The sequence below is a fragment of the Artemia franciscana genome, chromosome 11, assembly GCF_032884065.1.
Source record: "Artemia franciscana chromosome 11, ASM3288406v1, whole genome shotgun sequence".
Taxonomy (NCBI): Eukaryota; Metazoa; Arthropoda; class Branchiopoda; order Anostraca; family Artemiidae; genus Artemia; species Artemia franciscana.
The window spans coordinates 25,917,832-25,931,929 of NC_088873.1; the positions used below are offsets into that span (position 1 = coordinate 25,917,832).

The window sequence follows — 14,098 nt, forward strand, 5'->3', positions numbered from 1 at the left end:
ATATGTGTATACGAAATTCCAGGGAAAACAATAAAACTTGTAATATAAATTGGGACTACACCAAGTGGTAATAATGACAAATATTTGAATATTTATGTGCGTTTCTATTTATAATAAACAAGTTTATTATAAAACGCCTTAGCTTCTAGCATTTGCTACCCTTGTGAAAGAAAGGGGAGGGGGTGAATCAACGATAAAGAACAACATCGAACCCAAAAAAGCACATTTACCGAATTGTATGTGTTGTATATAATGTAAAATCATTAATTTTAAAAATAGCCGACAGCTAGTAATCTATAATCAAACATCGATAATCAACGATCATTTGATGCACACCAGATGGGTACTGTTCACTGAAATAACACCTGACAGGCGAAGTTTCCATGAATTTTCTTATCACTGGAAACTGAGGTATCGCTAAAAGTGTCACAGAAATGGCAGTAGTACTGACCGATAAGAGGGTAGGCCCATAGGGCCTACCCTATGGCAAGCGATATTTCCAGGAAAGGGTCTTATCACCGGAAGCTGAGATAATGCAATATGTGTGTCGTCGGAATAGAGGGATATGTGTGTGTGACAAGAATGGTGGATAAGTGATTGAAAGGAATGTTGGGATAAGTTTGTGACAAGAATGTTGGGATATATGTGTGATAGGATTCGTTGAAGGGATACTACTGGAGTATACTATTTTTTTAGCCACATTAAAAAATGCAAACCTTTCTCCAAAAATTCGTTCAAGAATTGTTATGCAAAATCTTCGACTGAAGGAATACTTTTTTTCATTTTTGTGGTCAGCACGAGAAATCGTGTTTGGAGCAAATGATTACCGTTATTTTTATTTATAGATTTTAAGAAATAAATAGAATAAAACGCAAGTTAAATAGTTAAAAAAATTCACATAAAAAGTATGGATTTTGAAAAAAAACTGATCATAATTCTGTAGATAAATGGTCTGAATATAACCTAAAAGAAAGCATAGTTTAATACGAAAGAGAGTATCACGCCAAGTGATAATAGCCAAAGGTGAAGCTTAAAGAGACTCACGAAATTAACAGGTTAAGTCGTAAAATTATTCTTAATATTTCTTCTTTAATTTTTAATTCTTTATTATCTTTCTTTTTAGTTGTTCCCTTCGTACAACTATTTAGTTTACTATGGCCACTTAAGAAAAGTATTTACATTTTTTATTTACGTAGGATTCCTTTTTTATCATCAAAGTTTTTTTTTTCTTTTGTGAAAAGCTGCTAGGACTTCAGGTAAAATTAAAGTACTTGGGCTATAAATTATTGACAATTTTGCGTAGATTTATCAGAAAATCATATCGAGGCTGTATATTTTATCCAGACGCGGCAAAAATATAGGATTTTCAGCGTCATTTTGTTATCCACTTTGAGGATATATCTAAAGAGTCAAACTGTCAGTGCAGCAATCCAAACAAGTCGCTGAAAATTGAAAAATGAAAGTGAAAATAAAACTTGAAAATTGTAGACAGATTTTCAATGAAATATAGATTCTTATTTCTTCCACTTTCTTTTCTAGATTTTTTCAATTTTTCTTTGTTATTCTCAGATGGACAAAGCATTAAAAGCAGAGGACACAAAAAAAATACGCTGAAAACATCCTATTTAGAGGTTGATTGCCTGCGTTATGCTAAATTACCAACTCTCGGAGCAGGAAAATTAGCTTTCCTTTGCTAAATAGCATTGAGACAAAACCATCTGGTTGTGAACGTGAAAAAATAATCTTAAAAATGAAGGCTTGATAGACCAACTGAATTTAGGTTAAAAAAGGACATAAAACATGTAAGTTTTTTAAAAGTTAGGTCACTTGTATGAAAAAAAAATATCTATTTCAAAAATATAAATATCGAATGGTTAGATAGTACATTAAATCTTCTGATCGTGATCATCTTTTAAGTCTTTGATTGAAATTCTATAGCTAACGTTTCTGTTTATGCATTTGATTTTTTTTTTCTTAAGCGACTTGTAATATAATTAATTAGAATAAGCCATTTTCCAAAAATAATTTCTTAACTAATTAAAAAACGATAATAAAACCTAAAACAAACAAATTAATACATAAATAAATTAGTCCCAACTTAAAATAGACATAAATTACAATGAATTAATAAAGAAAATCTATAACGAACAAAAATAAAAATGAACAATCAAGTTAATTTTAAAAGGAACATTAGTTAACACAAGTAAAAGTTTCGTTAAGGGCTACTTGGACCTTCTAAATGCCAGAACGCTGTTGGGCCGCTTAAGAACCATGCATCATCGAGTGAGTCATTTACTAAGGTCGAGTGACCCATGTTAGTTCCGAAAAAGAATGAGGTATAAAAATATATTAAAAAACATAAGAATAATATGAACAATTGGGAATAAAAAATAAGATCAAAAATGGAAATCCAAGAACACCATTTTGTTTGATGACGAAGTTAGGGCAACGATAGAAGTCATACTAAAGGGGTACTGTTACTGACTCTTTCAACTTTTTCATTTTGTCAACTTAAAACTATAGAAAGCATTAGCTCTCCACAGGAAGAAGAGCTCGGAAAGTTTGGCATATAAATAGTCAGAAATAGCATAAACAAAACAATATATCTCATTGTATTCAGAATAATAATATTAACCAAAAATAACAGTAAACATAACAAAAAAATGCTAGAGAGGATGGGCATGGGAGGCCACCCCAACTTGGGTTTACTAAAATAAAAACACAAAACTTATTCTATTTTGATATTCAATCATTATTGGTCTATAAAAAATCTTTAATATTTCCTTCTTTAATTTCAGCTGAGACTTCCAGGATGATTCAATCCGAGTTTTATCATTATCCTATATTTGTTTGAAATCAATGGGATTTGGTACCTAATTAAAAATTTAGACATTTCAGAGCTGAGAAAAGGAATTTGTATGTTTTAGAACACCTACGTGCCACGGGTAGAATCACCGGAGAATTTTTTTATGAAAATAATTGCTAGGATTTTCTATTTGAAAACGGTATATGGGAATATTTACTTCTTATGTGTGTTTCAAATCTAATAGGTTAATAGAAACGTTTTAATGACCTTATTAGTTCCGTGATGTGTGCCGTTCTATTGCATTCAGAACAAAACAGGGTCGTAGCGCATTTAGGAAGCTACAAAATTGAAATGCTTATTGTTATTATTAAAAAAAATCCTTGGATATATCAAAAGCAAAGAGAGCTTATTTCATCTGAACAGAGAAGTGTGGATGAGAAAGGTGAGAAAAAATAGTGAGAAATTGATATTTAGTTACTGATAGAATCTTTAATATGAAACAAAATTTGTCTCCCGAAAGTATAAGAATGTGAGTCAAATAAAGAATGAAGAAAAATATGAATAGATTGTCACGCGTGTAAAATTTTAGAAAGTAGAATGAACCCTTGAAGCATTTTGCTACCTGCTAAAATAAAGTTGTATCCGCTAGCTTTGCTTAAGCTCTTAGCATTAGTTTTCGGTACCAACGAAAACCACTTACAAGTTAATTTTCAAAAAACACTTCCTTAAATGATCCTGCAAAAGGCTTACTACTTATCCCTGTAAAAAAGACCCAGCAACTAAAACGTCGATTCGACCCCCTTTGTGCCATCAATGGCTCAGGAAGATCTTTACCCTTTTATTAAACCATTCTGATTACTTATTCAATGACTGGAATAAACATTTTCTGAAGGAATCAAAGAAATTCCCTTATCAACTAGAAACATTCACTTAAGGCAATGGATATGTGGTAACAAAATATTAACTAATGGTTCGAGAATGGTTTGCCATCTAGTGACATCATTTCAAGTATAAGAGGATAAAATGTTTGATTTATATAACCAAACATTGTAATGGAAAATAAACTTAAAAGCTCACTTTTAACGTTCATTGCGTCATACTTAAAGCAACTTTAATGGCAATTTTATTCGAAAGAAAAATTGTCAGTTCTATTAATGTGACAATAGTAAGGCAAAGGATAAGAGATCTATAGTCAAAACCGGCAATGCTGATATCCCGAGCGATATTCATTTCATAGCCCTTCAGCCAGGAAGTTTAATGGCCGGAGGAGGGTTGGGGGCAAGTAATCACGTACTTTCGCAAACCCTTCCTTTTCCATCTCTAGGTTTATACAGGTATTCATTTGGAGATTGGTCAACTTTGGTTGAGCTAACTGAGTCATACAACTGACCCCCATTCCAATATCTAAACCCAATAACCAGTGAACCAGAACTCACGCGTCGACCAAATTTTTCCTCTTAGGTTAATAATTGAAAAGTGCCTGAGTTATCTAACACCTTTGTTCCTCAATTTTGTAGATTATGAGCAAGCGTTCGATTCTGTCAATAGAAGAGCTTTCGAAAAGATTTTATCCTTGTATGGTATACAAGACAAATACAGTAAGGTGCTTAGTGGGAGATACGAGAATAACACTGCTGCGGTTAAGGTAGAAAATGAGTTTAGCAGCTGGTTTCGTATTAAATCAGGAGTTATCCCTCTTTTTATGGATCATTTTGATGGATTTTCTGTTAAGGAACACAAGGCAATGGGAAACCACGGAATCAAATAGAGAGGAAACATTCCCCTGGACTTAGATTACGTTGATGATTTCAGTATCCTAGATGAAAGTGTGAGCAAAATAAATGAACTGTTCAGGGTACTAAAATAGGTTTAAAATTAATGTTAAGAGGACTAAGTCCCCAAGGCTAGGAATAAATGAAGATTGAAAGGTGACGTTGGGTAACAAAAAAAATTGATCAGGTGGACAGCTTCACCTACCTTGGTAGTAGTATTAGTAAGGATGGTGGGAGCAGAAGATTTAAAAATAGAATAGTCAAAGGGTCAGGTCGTTTTTTTCACAGTTAGAATATTTTTGGAAGGATAGGAAGATAAGTCTGCAAAGCAACATTAAAATTTTGGAAGCTACAGTGATGACTGTGGTCAAATAAGGCTCTGAAGTATCGGTGCTCCGAAAAGCAAATGAAGATTTGCTAGATGTTTTCCTGAGAATTGCCCCTGAATTCACCGGCTGGCTAACCGTATTTCAAACAGTAGACTGTACGAAAACTGTGGTTACATCCCACTTTTTAGGGCTATAATGAGAGAGAGGTTGAGATGGCTTGGGCACGTTTTGCAGATGAAGGATGACGGATGAAGGAAGAGTTCTGCCCAAGTTTTCTACTAAAACTTAACTGTGAATAAGGGCAATGTACATAATTAATGGCTATTGCCGCTGGGCTGCAGAGTTATCCGACGCAGTGAAATAGCCTAAAAGACTTACTCATCAGTTTTTTCAACGATTCAGAACAAATGACTATCTAAAATTGAGAAAATTTCCGAGGGTAAAAAGTTCAGAAGAGGGACCCTCGTCCAATTACTTAAATCTTCCCATATTAATCGAAAGAGCCCCCCAGCCAAGTTTCTAGAACCAGCTCTTACTAACTTAGTGCTCAAAAAAAGGCAATGAAACACCTTCTAAAATTTCTAGAGTATAGCTATCATTTGCTCACAAATTTGGGGGCTTTAAAGGGTTTGTTGCTATTTTATTGTGTTTTTTTTTACCTTGATCTAAAAGTTCCGTTGTGCTTAAAGCGCTGGAGATCTAAGTCAGGATAGGCAATTGTGGCGTTGATAACAGGTCTTACCAACACTGAAGCATTTTGCTCTTTTGGGCAGGGGTCATCTGTCCTAGAAATATAAGAACAGTATAAGATAAATTAGAAAAATATTTGTATTCGTGAGGGAGAGAGAAAGAGAGAGAGAGAGAAAGAGAGAGAGAGAGAGAGAGAGAGAGAGAGAGAGAGAGAGAGAGAGAGAGAGAAACTCCCTGATTCAAACGAAAGGATTAAAAATCTTAACAGTTGCATCCACAAAGAATATCAACGGCATGCCTGAGTTTTTTTTATTTATGTCTAATTATTTGGTTTCAGTTCGAATACTTTGTATGTTATTTTCTAATGTTAGTGCATTTTGATTCAAGTCACTGGTTTTCTTTTAAATAATTATGATGGCTTAGACAAAGGCAGTATTTCATCAGGCTATTGGATAACTTTTCTTAGTAAGTTTTCTTTTGGTAATGTTAGGAATTTGTATACCTAAATTGAAGAACCTACATATTAGACCTAACCATATTAGACCTAAGACCTAACAAACTAAACCTAAGCTCTGATTGTTTTAAATTCATAAATAAAAAATCAATTAATCAAATGTAATGAGAATCGTATTATTTTTTTTTGGTTATGTTCACGTTCAATTTCTTTGAAGGAAAAAATAATAATGTAAACAAATACCCTTCGAGTAAATAAATCTTCTTTGTACTGGACATCTTTTCCATATAGACTTTGAAATCTCCTCTAGTAAATCTATTGGAGGAGGACGCATTGAGTAACGCTCCTTGTAAGGAAACTTGATCTTCAAGAAGTCGCACAAGTAAGTAAAAAGCCTTAAAGGAGAGATATATTAGTAAGCTCCTGTAAATTATTAAATAAAATAACAAACACGTTTTTTCATTCTGAAAATAAAGAGTAACATTAAAACTTAGAACGAAAAGGAAATATTCTACATATCAAGGGGGCTGCCATATTCATATACGGAATAATCCTTCATATGCGGAAAGCTATGAGTACACTCCTGTAAAATAATAAATAAATAAATTCATTAAAGCCCTAGAAAATGGGATTAAACCACACTGTTCGTACAGCCTACTATTTGAAATAAGGTCAGTCAGCCGGGTACCCAGAACAATCCGTAGGCAATTTCTCTGGAAAACATATAGTAATTTTCATCCACTTTTTGGAGCGTCCAATATTTTTATGCTAAAGTCTATAGTGGTTTACTGAAAGCTTCTACAGATGCAACAAGTGTAGTTTGTGGGAGATTGTGTTTTATTTACCAAGAATGTTTTATTATGCAATCTTAGAACAATATACATCTATAATTCTTTAATGTCGTTCAGTTTTCTAAAATATCTATTAATAAGGTTTTAACTGAATAACTATTCTCCCCTTTTTTCTGTAAGTTTATCACTACCAAATGTAATGGTTAGAAATGTTATCCTTAGCTCTAAGAATGAAATTTTCAGATAAGCAAGCCTTATGGTGAATAGCCTATGTTTACACATACTTTACGATAAGTTACACAAACACTTTTTTCCACGTGTTTCTTTTTTAATTAAAAGGGCAAAAATTAATTTAAAAAACAAAGCTTTTCTGAGAGAAATAAGGAGCTAAGTTGAATCTTAAAAGAACAAAATTATTGTTTCACAGCCCACCCAACATATATCGACAAAACCAGTGCAAATAAACCAACTGATGATATTTCCCTGTGTTTCAAGGATTATAAAAAAAACTAGCACTTTACTGAAAACACAAAATCCAAGAATAAGAAATAAGAATATCAATTTAGGAGTTAAAAGTAAGAACGTAACGTGACAACAATAAACCAATCTATAACGCTCTTCATAGTTGTACGCCAGCTGTGATATCGGTAACTTTGAGCATACAATTAAAATTATCTTAAGAACTTAAACATAAAAATAAACATTATTTTAATAGCTGCAAAGTCATTGATTAGCATACAAAATAATGGATTGATATATCAGGTCACATATTTGTTTCACAAGATAGTACCAATAGTGAGTAATATACAATTTTAAATTGTAAAAAAAAACGCTTTAGTATTACTCGAAATGAAAAACAAACAAACCATAATATGAACTCCGGTTGTTGGGTTATTTCTCTCTATACAACGCAGAATTTTAAGTTATTGTACAAATTCTAACGCTAATCTATAGTAAGTACTAATCAAACAGTTCGTGGTAACACAGTGTAAGTAAGGAGTGATATGGCTCAATAGTAACCAACACTATAAGAAACAGAGCTTTGATACCAATAGGTACATCCAATGGATCGGATTTTAATACTTATGCCAAATATGTAATATTCATCAAATTTGATGTTACCCATCAAAAGTTAGGAGCCTGAAAAAACTTGCCCAATTTCGAAAAAAGAGAGAAATATCCCAAAAATATCAAATAGTCTTAATGAAAACCCCACCATCAGACCCAGCATATCAGAGAACCCTACTGTAGAGGTTTCTAGCTCATATGTACAAAAATGAGGAATTTTGTATTTTTGCTACAAAAAAGATTATAGATTTGTGTTTATTTGTTTCATTTTTTATGTTTGTTTTCCCCAGGAGTGGTCGTATTGAGCCAGTCATCGTAGAGGATAGGCAGAGGACTTATTTTATCGGAAATCAAAAGTTCTAGTGTCCTTTTTAAGTAACCAAAAATACTGGAGGGCAGGTAGCCCCCCTCCCATGCTCGTTTTCCCCACGAAGACGCACAATCTAAATTTTGAGATAGCTACTTTTTTCAGCATAGTCGAAAAATCTAATAACTATGTCATTGTGGATGACTTGACCCCGAACAGTTCCTGGGGGAATGACTGCAAGCTTTGAGCTTTGCCCATTGTTTACATATATCATGTATGTCATGTATGTTGGTTGTTGGGAAGTATACAAATGTTTTCAGTGGGAATTTTATGGTAGAGTGTGGGGGAGATTTAAGTTAAAGGATCTTTCCCCAGAAGAATTTTTCTCGGGGGAAGGGTTTCCAAGGAGGGAGAGCCGGATTTCTCAGGATTATTTGAAAAATCGATCAAAAATTAAGTAAAAAAAATTTCTTCAACTGAAAGTAAGGAGCACCATTAAAACTTAAAACGTGTAAAATTTAATACGTATATCAGGAGGGGGGGGGTCGGCCCCTCCTCAATACCTTGCTCTTTATGCTATAGCTTTTTTAGAACTTTTAAAAGAGCTTATTATTCTAATGAATCGGCCTTTGTGATTATGCAGTCATTCTAAAATAACTGGAACAAAAATTAAACTTTAGCGTAAAGAGCGAGGTATTGAAGAGGGGGCAACCCCCCGCATATACTTAATGTTTTCTGTTCATTTTAAGTTTTAATACTGCTCCTTACTTTCAGTTGAAAAAACTTATTTTTAAATTTAATACCTTCAAGATGGCTTCACTTTGGACTTGCCATAATCATGAAATGTTCTTTTTCAGAACCAAAACGAGAGCCAATCATTTGACTGAGCTTATCGTACAGAATTGATACTAATTTGACAAAAAAAAAAATAAATAAGCAGCAATCCTAAAATGCTTTATTTTTATACTGTAAATATTGTCCTTAATCGGTTTGGTTTTACTGTATCCAAACTTACTGAAACTTACTGAATACTACTAACGTAGGGAAATATCATCAGTTGGTGTATTTGCGCTAGTTTTATCTATATATGATAGATATGCTGTGAAACAATAATTTTTATTCGTTTTAAGTTTCAACTTCGCTCTTTACTTCCTTCCGAAAAACATTATTTTTTCAAATTAGTACATTTTAAAGACAATCAAATACTTTGAGCCTAAAACCTAAAAGTCTACTTTTTCAGATTGGCTTGTGAAGAATTAATACCTTCTAAGTTGGCTAAGTCTGTTTGCAAACAGTTCAAAAATTGTACATTCTTGGGTCCAAATGGTTTTTGTAGTAAAAAAAAATAAACAAAAGAGAAAAAATAGAAAAAAAGTAGAAACAAAAATACAATTGGTAATCAATAAAATATGACAAAACCAAAAAAAAAACTCTGTTCTGTTTTTATCTCTTGTAAAATTGTTTGTCACGCCAAATAGTGCCTTTTGGGTGGTTCAGTGTCAAATTCTCAAGCATCAAAAATGTTATTGTTTTTATTTTTTTCTAAGAAATACACATGCGATACATTCTTACACTTGAAGGTTATTTCCCCATTTTCGATTGATCCCAATATTGTCTTTCCTTATACAAAAGTCAAGTCCCTTCTAGTTCCAGGTTTGAAGCAAGTCCAACTTGAAAACAAGTTAATATGAACGTTATTATAGCTTGCAACCCCTCGCTACATCAATAAAAGTTCTATTACTTCTGGTGCGTGTCTGAATAAAATTGCGTATTTTTCCTCTTACTTTTTATTGCTATTTTCCAGACGTCGGTTATCGTGATGTCGAATATATTTGAAAATACAAAAACTCAAATAAAATACTACTCAAAGTTTTATGTATTACGCAGTTGCTTTAGAGTAATGAACTATGCAATAGGAAAACAAAAGAGTAAATATGCTGCTTCTTCAGTATTTTGCATCGTAAAAAGGTGGTACGAAGAATTTAATGAGACTATTACAAAATTACAAAAAGGACAAAAATAAAAATATGTCGAGACGACACGACCTTATTGGTCAAAATTTTAATGTTGAATTATATTTTCGATTAGAAGTTTCAAATTAAAATTACCTTATACATACAGTCTAATGAATCAAAGTTCTTAATTATAGCTATGACAATAGCGAGAACGAAATAAAAATACCTTCATAATTTTGTAACAATTTCTGAAGGTTTTGAAGTTAAGTACCCCTCACTACTAAATCAAACCTAGTAAACTTGAACCCTCTCAATGCTTTACAAATGTGTTCTGTTTGTTCTATACATTTGTTTTTTACTTAGTTTGAGTACTGCTGCGACGCTGCGACCTAGGTTAAACCAGCAATAGCTGACTTCCACTTCCGGCGATCTTGGGCCAAAATCAACATTTCGTTTAGAGATGGTCGTAAACTCCTGACCTTAATTTTTAGGGAGAGGGCAAGCATATGCTGCTGCCTAGGTGCCTTCCAAAGTCTTGGAGCCATCAAGTAAATTCAGTAATTCATATTCTTTGCTGACTTTTGTCTTCTATAGGCGTTTGCTTGGCTAGAGCCCATACCTGAATGTTTGGGAATATGTCGAAGGCATTTGTACATGTATTCAGTGAATGAAGCGTATCAAAATAAAAAAAAGATAAAAAGGCAAATTACATGTACCGTTCAGTAATTTATGGGGCCCCTGTGAAGCCTCTTAAGTTTTAATATGGAGGTCCAAAGACCCCTCTGCGTACACATCTTACGCATAAGGCCTATTGAGCCTAGTTAGTTCAAATTATTCTAAATAGCAAATTGTCTCCGAATACGGGCTTCTAACAAAGTAATGTCACGTAAAAGATAGAATTTATGATGCCAGGCACGGGCCACTCATTAAATCCTGTTGGCGCATTATTATTATTATTTTTATTATTATTATCATTTGTTTGAGGCTGAAAGAAAGTTAGATTAGAAATCCTTCCCCATAAGACCATAGCCAAGGACTCTGGACTGAGCATCCATCTAAAAACACATTTGTTTCGAGACATCAAATCCAAATGTGCCTTAGAAAGTCATCTGATCCCCCAAAAACTTTTTCTTTTGTTCAACCACAATTATTGTAAGGGTTTCAAGATATTGACGAAGAACTAATATTTTCTAGTACATTACAAATTTCAGTTGAGTAATCCTCAAACAAAATATAATAGAAAGAAAACACCATTTCAGAAGAGAACAGCTTTTGTCTTTTTTAATAAGGGGGGGGGGGTTAAAATTTGTCAAATTTTACTCTTTGAATGCAACACCTTTCTGAAATGGTCAAACTTAAAATGACATTTGGTATATTTTTCTGTGATCAGCCTTGTTTTTAACTTCTGGATTATGACAGTTTGGCTACTCTAAGCTAGAGTATCCTTAACAATTAAGAATGATATTCCAAAAGATATTAAAAGTTTATTAGAAACAGCTTCATGAAGCACTTAAAAAAATTTAATTTTTTTTTAAAGGAATGGAAACTCAGGAAAAAAAAATGCAATTAAAGACAGTAACCCACAAAGCTGGGAATTAAAGCTTAAAATAAAAATTGTAATACAGTATTAAAAATGAGTGGGATGGTTCGTGGTCATGACTATTGCATGTTTTCCGTCCCTTGTGTCTTACCGAAGGGATTGACCCTATCCTAGTGCCTCATCTTAAGTATTATGCTTAAAACTATTTTTCTACGTTTGATTGTCTTCCTGTTTTTATTGTTGTTGCTTTTTTGCCATAGCTCAGGTTCATTTGAAAATAGCCATCCCTGTATTTGTCAACTCACCCATGCAGTTAGCTCATTTTGCTAAGTGGGGACCTTATTAATGAAAATTGGCTGTAATACAGTAATAAAAAAATATCCAGGAAAAAGCACATGTACAGAGGAAGCTTCTTGGACTACAAAATCATCCTTTCGCCCCCCTCTCGGAACACAAAAACTTACTCAAAACTTTTTGCAGTTGTTATGCAGATTGTTTGTTTTTATTGTCGTTTTTCTTCAAATTCCATCTTGCTCTAAATAAGTTTGTGTGCAACTGCATTATTCAATAATTTATTATATTATTATTTATTATTTATTATTATATTATTTATATTATTTATAATTTATATTATTTATTATTATTAATTATTTCTTTCTGTAAATCAGTTTTCCTAATGATTAGCAAGATTCTGATTATACAATTAATCTAGTGTACACCGCCATGAAAGACTTAGGCCCATAGTTGCTTGTAATACCGAAATTGCTTATATATATGGCTATTTTTACATACAAGCAGTTTAATTATTGATCCATCAGTTATTTATGGGATAGTTAACCAAACGAGGGTAGAATAAGTAATCAAACATGAGCATAGTATTTTAATTTTGATTCTTACCTTAGGATTAATAATATTCGTTGGCTTTGATATTACAATAGCAATAAGCTCTAAAAACTTATTACTATGTGGGTTATATAGTTGCTTTTCCATCCTCCAACAATACTCTTGTATTGCGGCCATAGCCATTAACGTCATTTCCCCACCGCCGCTTTGGAGGTCAGTAACTCCATGTCTGTTCGAAGCAAGTCCTAGGATATTGACCATCTTGGTTAGGATAGTGTTAGGATCAAAACGTCCGTATCCGATGGCGTGTTGCGTAAACTGCAAGGAGAAAAAAAGGGTCAAAGACTCCTTTTGTGCCTGGTACATTGTAGCTGTAGGTTGATATGTCAATTTTGAAAACTTACAGAGACTTGAAAGAGAAGGCGAATTTTAAATCTTATATATGAATTCGAAAAACATATTTGAAAATTGGAGACATTTAAACGTCTACTGCTTGTTGAGAAGTACCTTCATTGTTAAATTATTTAATAAAGGAAGGCTATCTAATGTGTAATTCCATTTGTAGGTCTTTAAACAATAATCTGTCAGCTTTCTCAGGTTTATTTCCTTAGTACATCAATTTATATCTCGAAGTGTTTTTAAAACAGTACACATTTCACATTTATCAGAACTAAAATATAAGTCAAAGTTATTTCACTTGGGAGACTAAAAAAAAGAAAAAAAAACTCAAAAAAATAAAATAAACATTAGCCTTAAAATTTAAACGAACGGAAATTATTATGTCGTCACTGTTACGCCTGAAGGTCGACTTGATATTTTCAGGTAGATGACATCGGTAGGATAATGCAGCGCAGCCCTTATCCTATAAGGATAAGGGCATATCCTGGGGCATATCCTTATGCCCCCCTTGAACGCAGTTCAGTAAATGGTTTCTTGGCAATTATTTGGAAATTTGGAAAAGTTAAATATGAAGCTCTGGCGTTACTGCAGTCATATAAAAAATTAAATATTAAAGAGGAAAATTTGAAGAGGAAAACCTTATAAGCCCCTAATCTAAGTTGATGTTTGACTAGAGCTGTTTTACAAAGAGCAACAAACACGACTAGCTGGTAACTTGACGTGTTTTTGTTTATCAGTTTCCTTCCATGGCATATTCCCTCGCATTACCTATCACGAAACTTTGTTTTTGTGTGGAGAAAATACAATAAATGATCTCTTATTCCCGAAGCTCTGTGAAGAAAAAGGTTAATCTTTAATCCCTTCGCCCTTTTCTCTCTTGTTAGATAATTCCTTCTTGACGCTTCGAGACAAAAAGAAAAGAAAAGAAAAAATGAAATAAATTGAAAGTAAAGGATAGGGAATTGAGTATGCGGCAACACCTTTAACATGGGATAATTTCCATTTCTTTAGCATTTCAACGTTGACCTTTAATTACGTTTGAAATAAATAGATTTCCTTTTGAATATAGTTTCTGTTTGTTATTATTATTAAATTCGTGATTATCCCAAATAGAGGGGAGGGTCCACATATACTAATTTTTACA

The 14,098-nt window shown here is 33.0% G+C and overlaps 1 protein-coding gene across 11 annotated transcripts in view; it reads right to left on the reverse strand.

Moving 5' to 3' along the window:
- Positions 1-14,098, reverse strand: part of LOC136033020 (uncharacterized) — a 408,980-nt gene that overhangs the window by 57,940 nt on the left and 336,942 nt on the right. For all 11 annotated transcript variants that reach the window (XM_065713569.1, XM_065713568.1, XM_065713566.1 and 8 more), the window contains 3 exons: positions 12,610-12,873; positions 6,295-6,446; positions 5,567-5,692 (listed from right to left, as the gene is read on the reverse strand). In XM_065713569.1, coding sequence (XP_065569641.1) covers positions 5,567-5,692; positions 6,295-6,446; positions 12,610-12,873 — 542 coding nt within the window. The remainder of the gene's footprint in view (positions 1-5,566; positions 5,693-6,294; positions 6,447-12,609; positions 12,874-14,098) is intronic.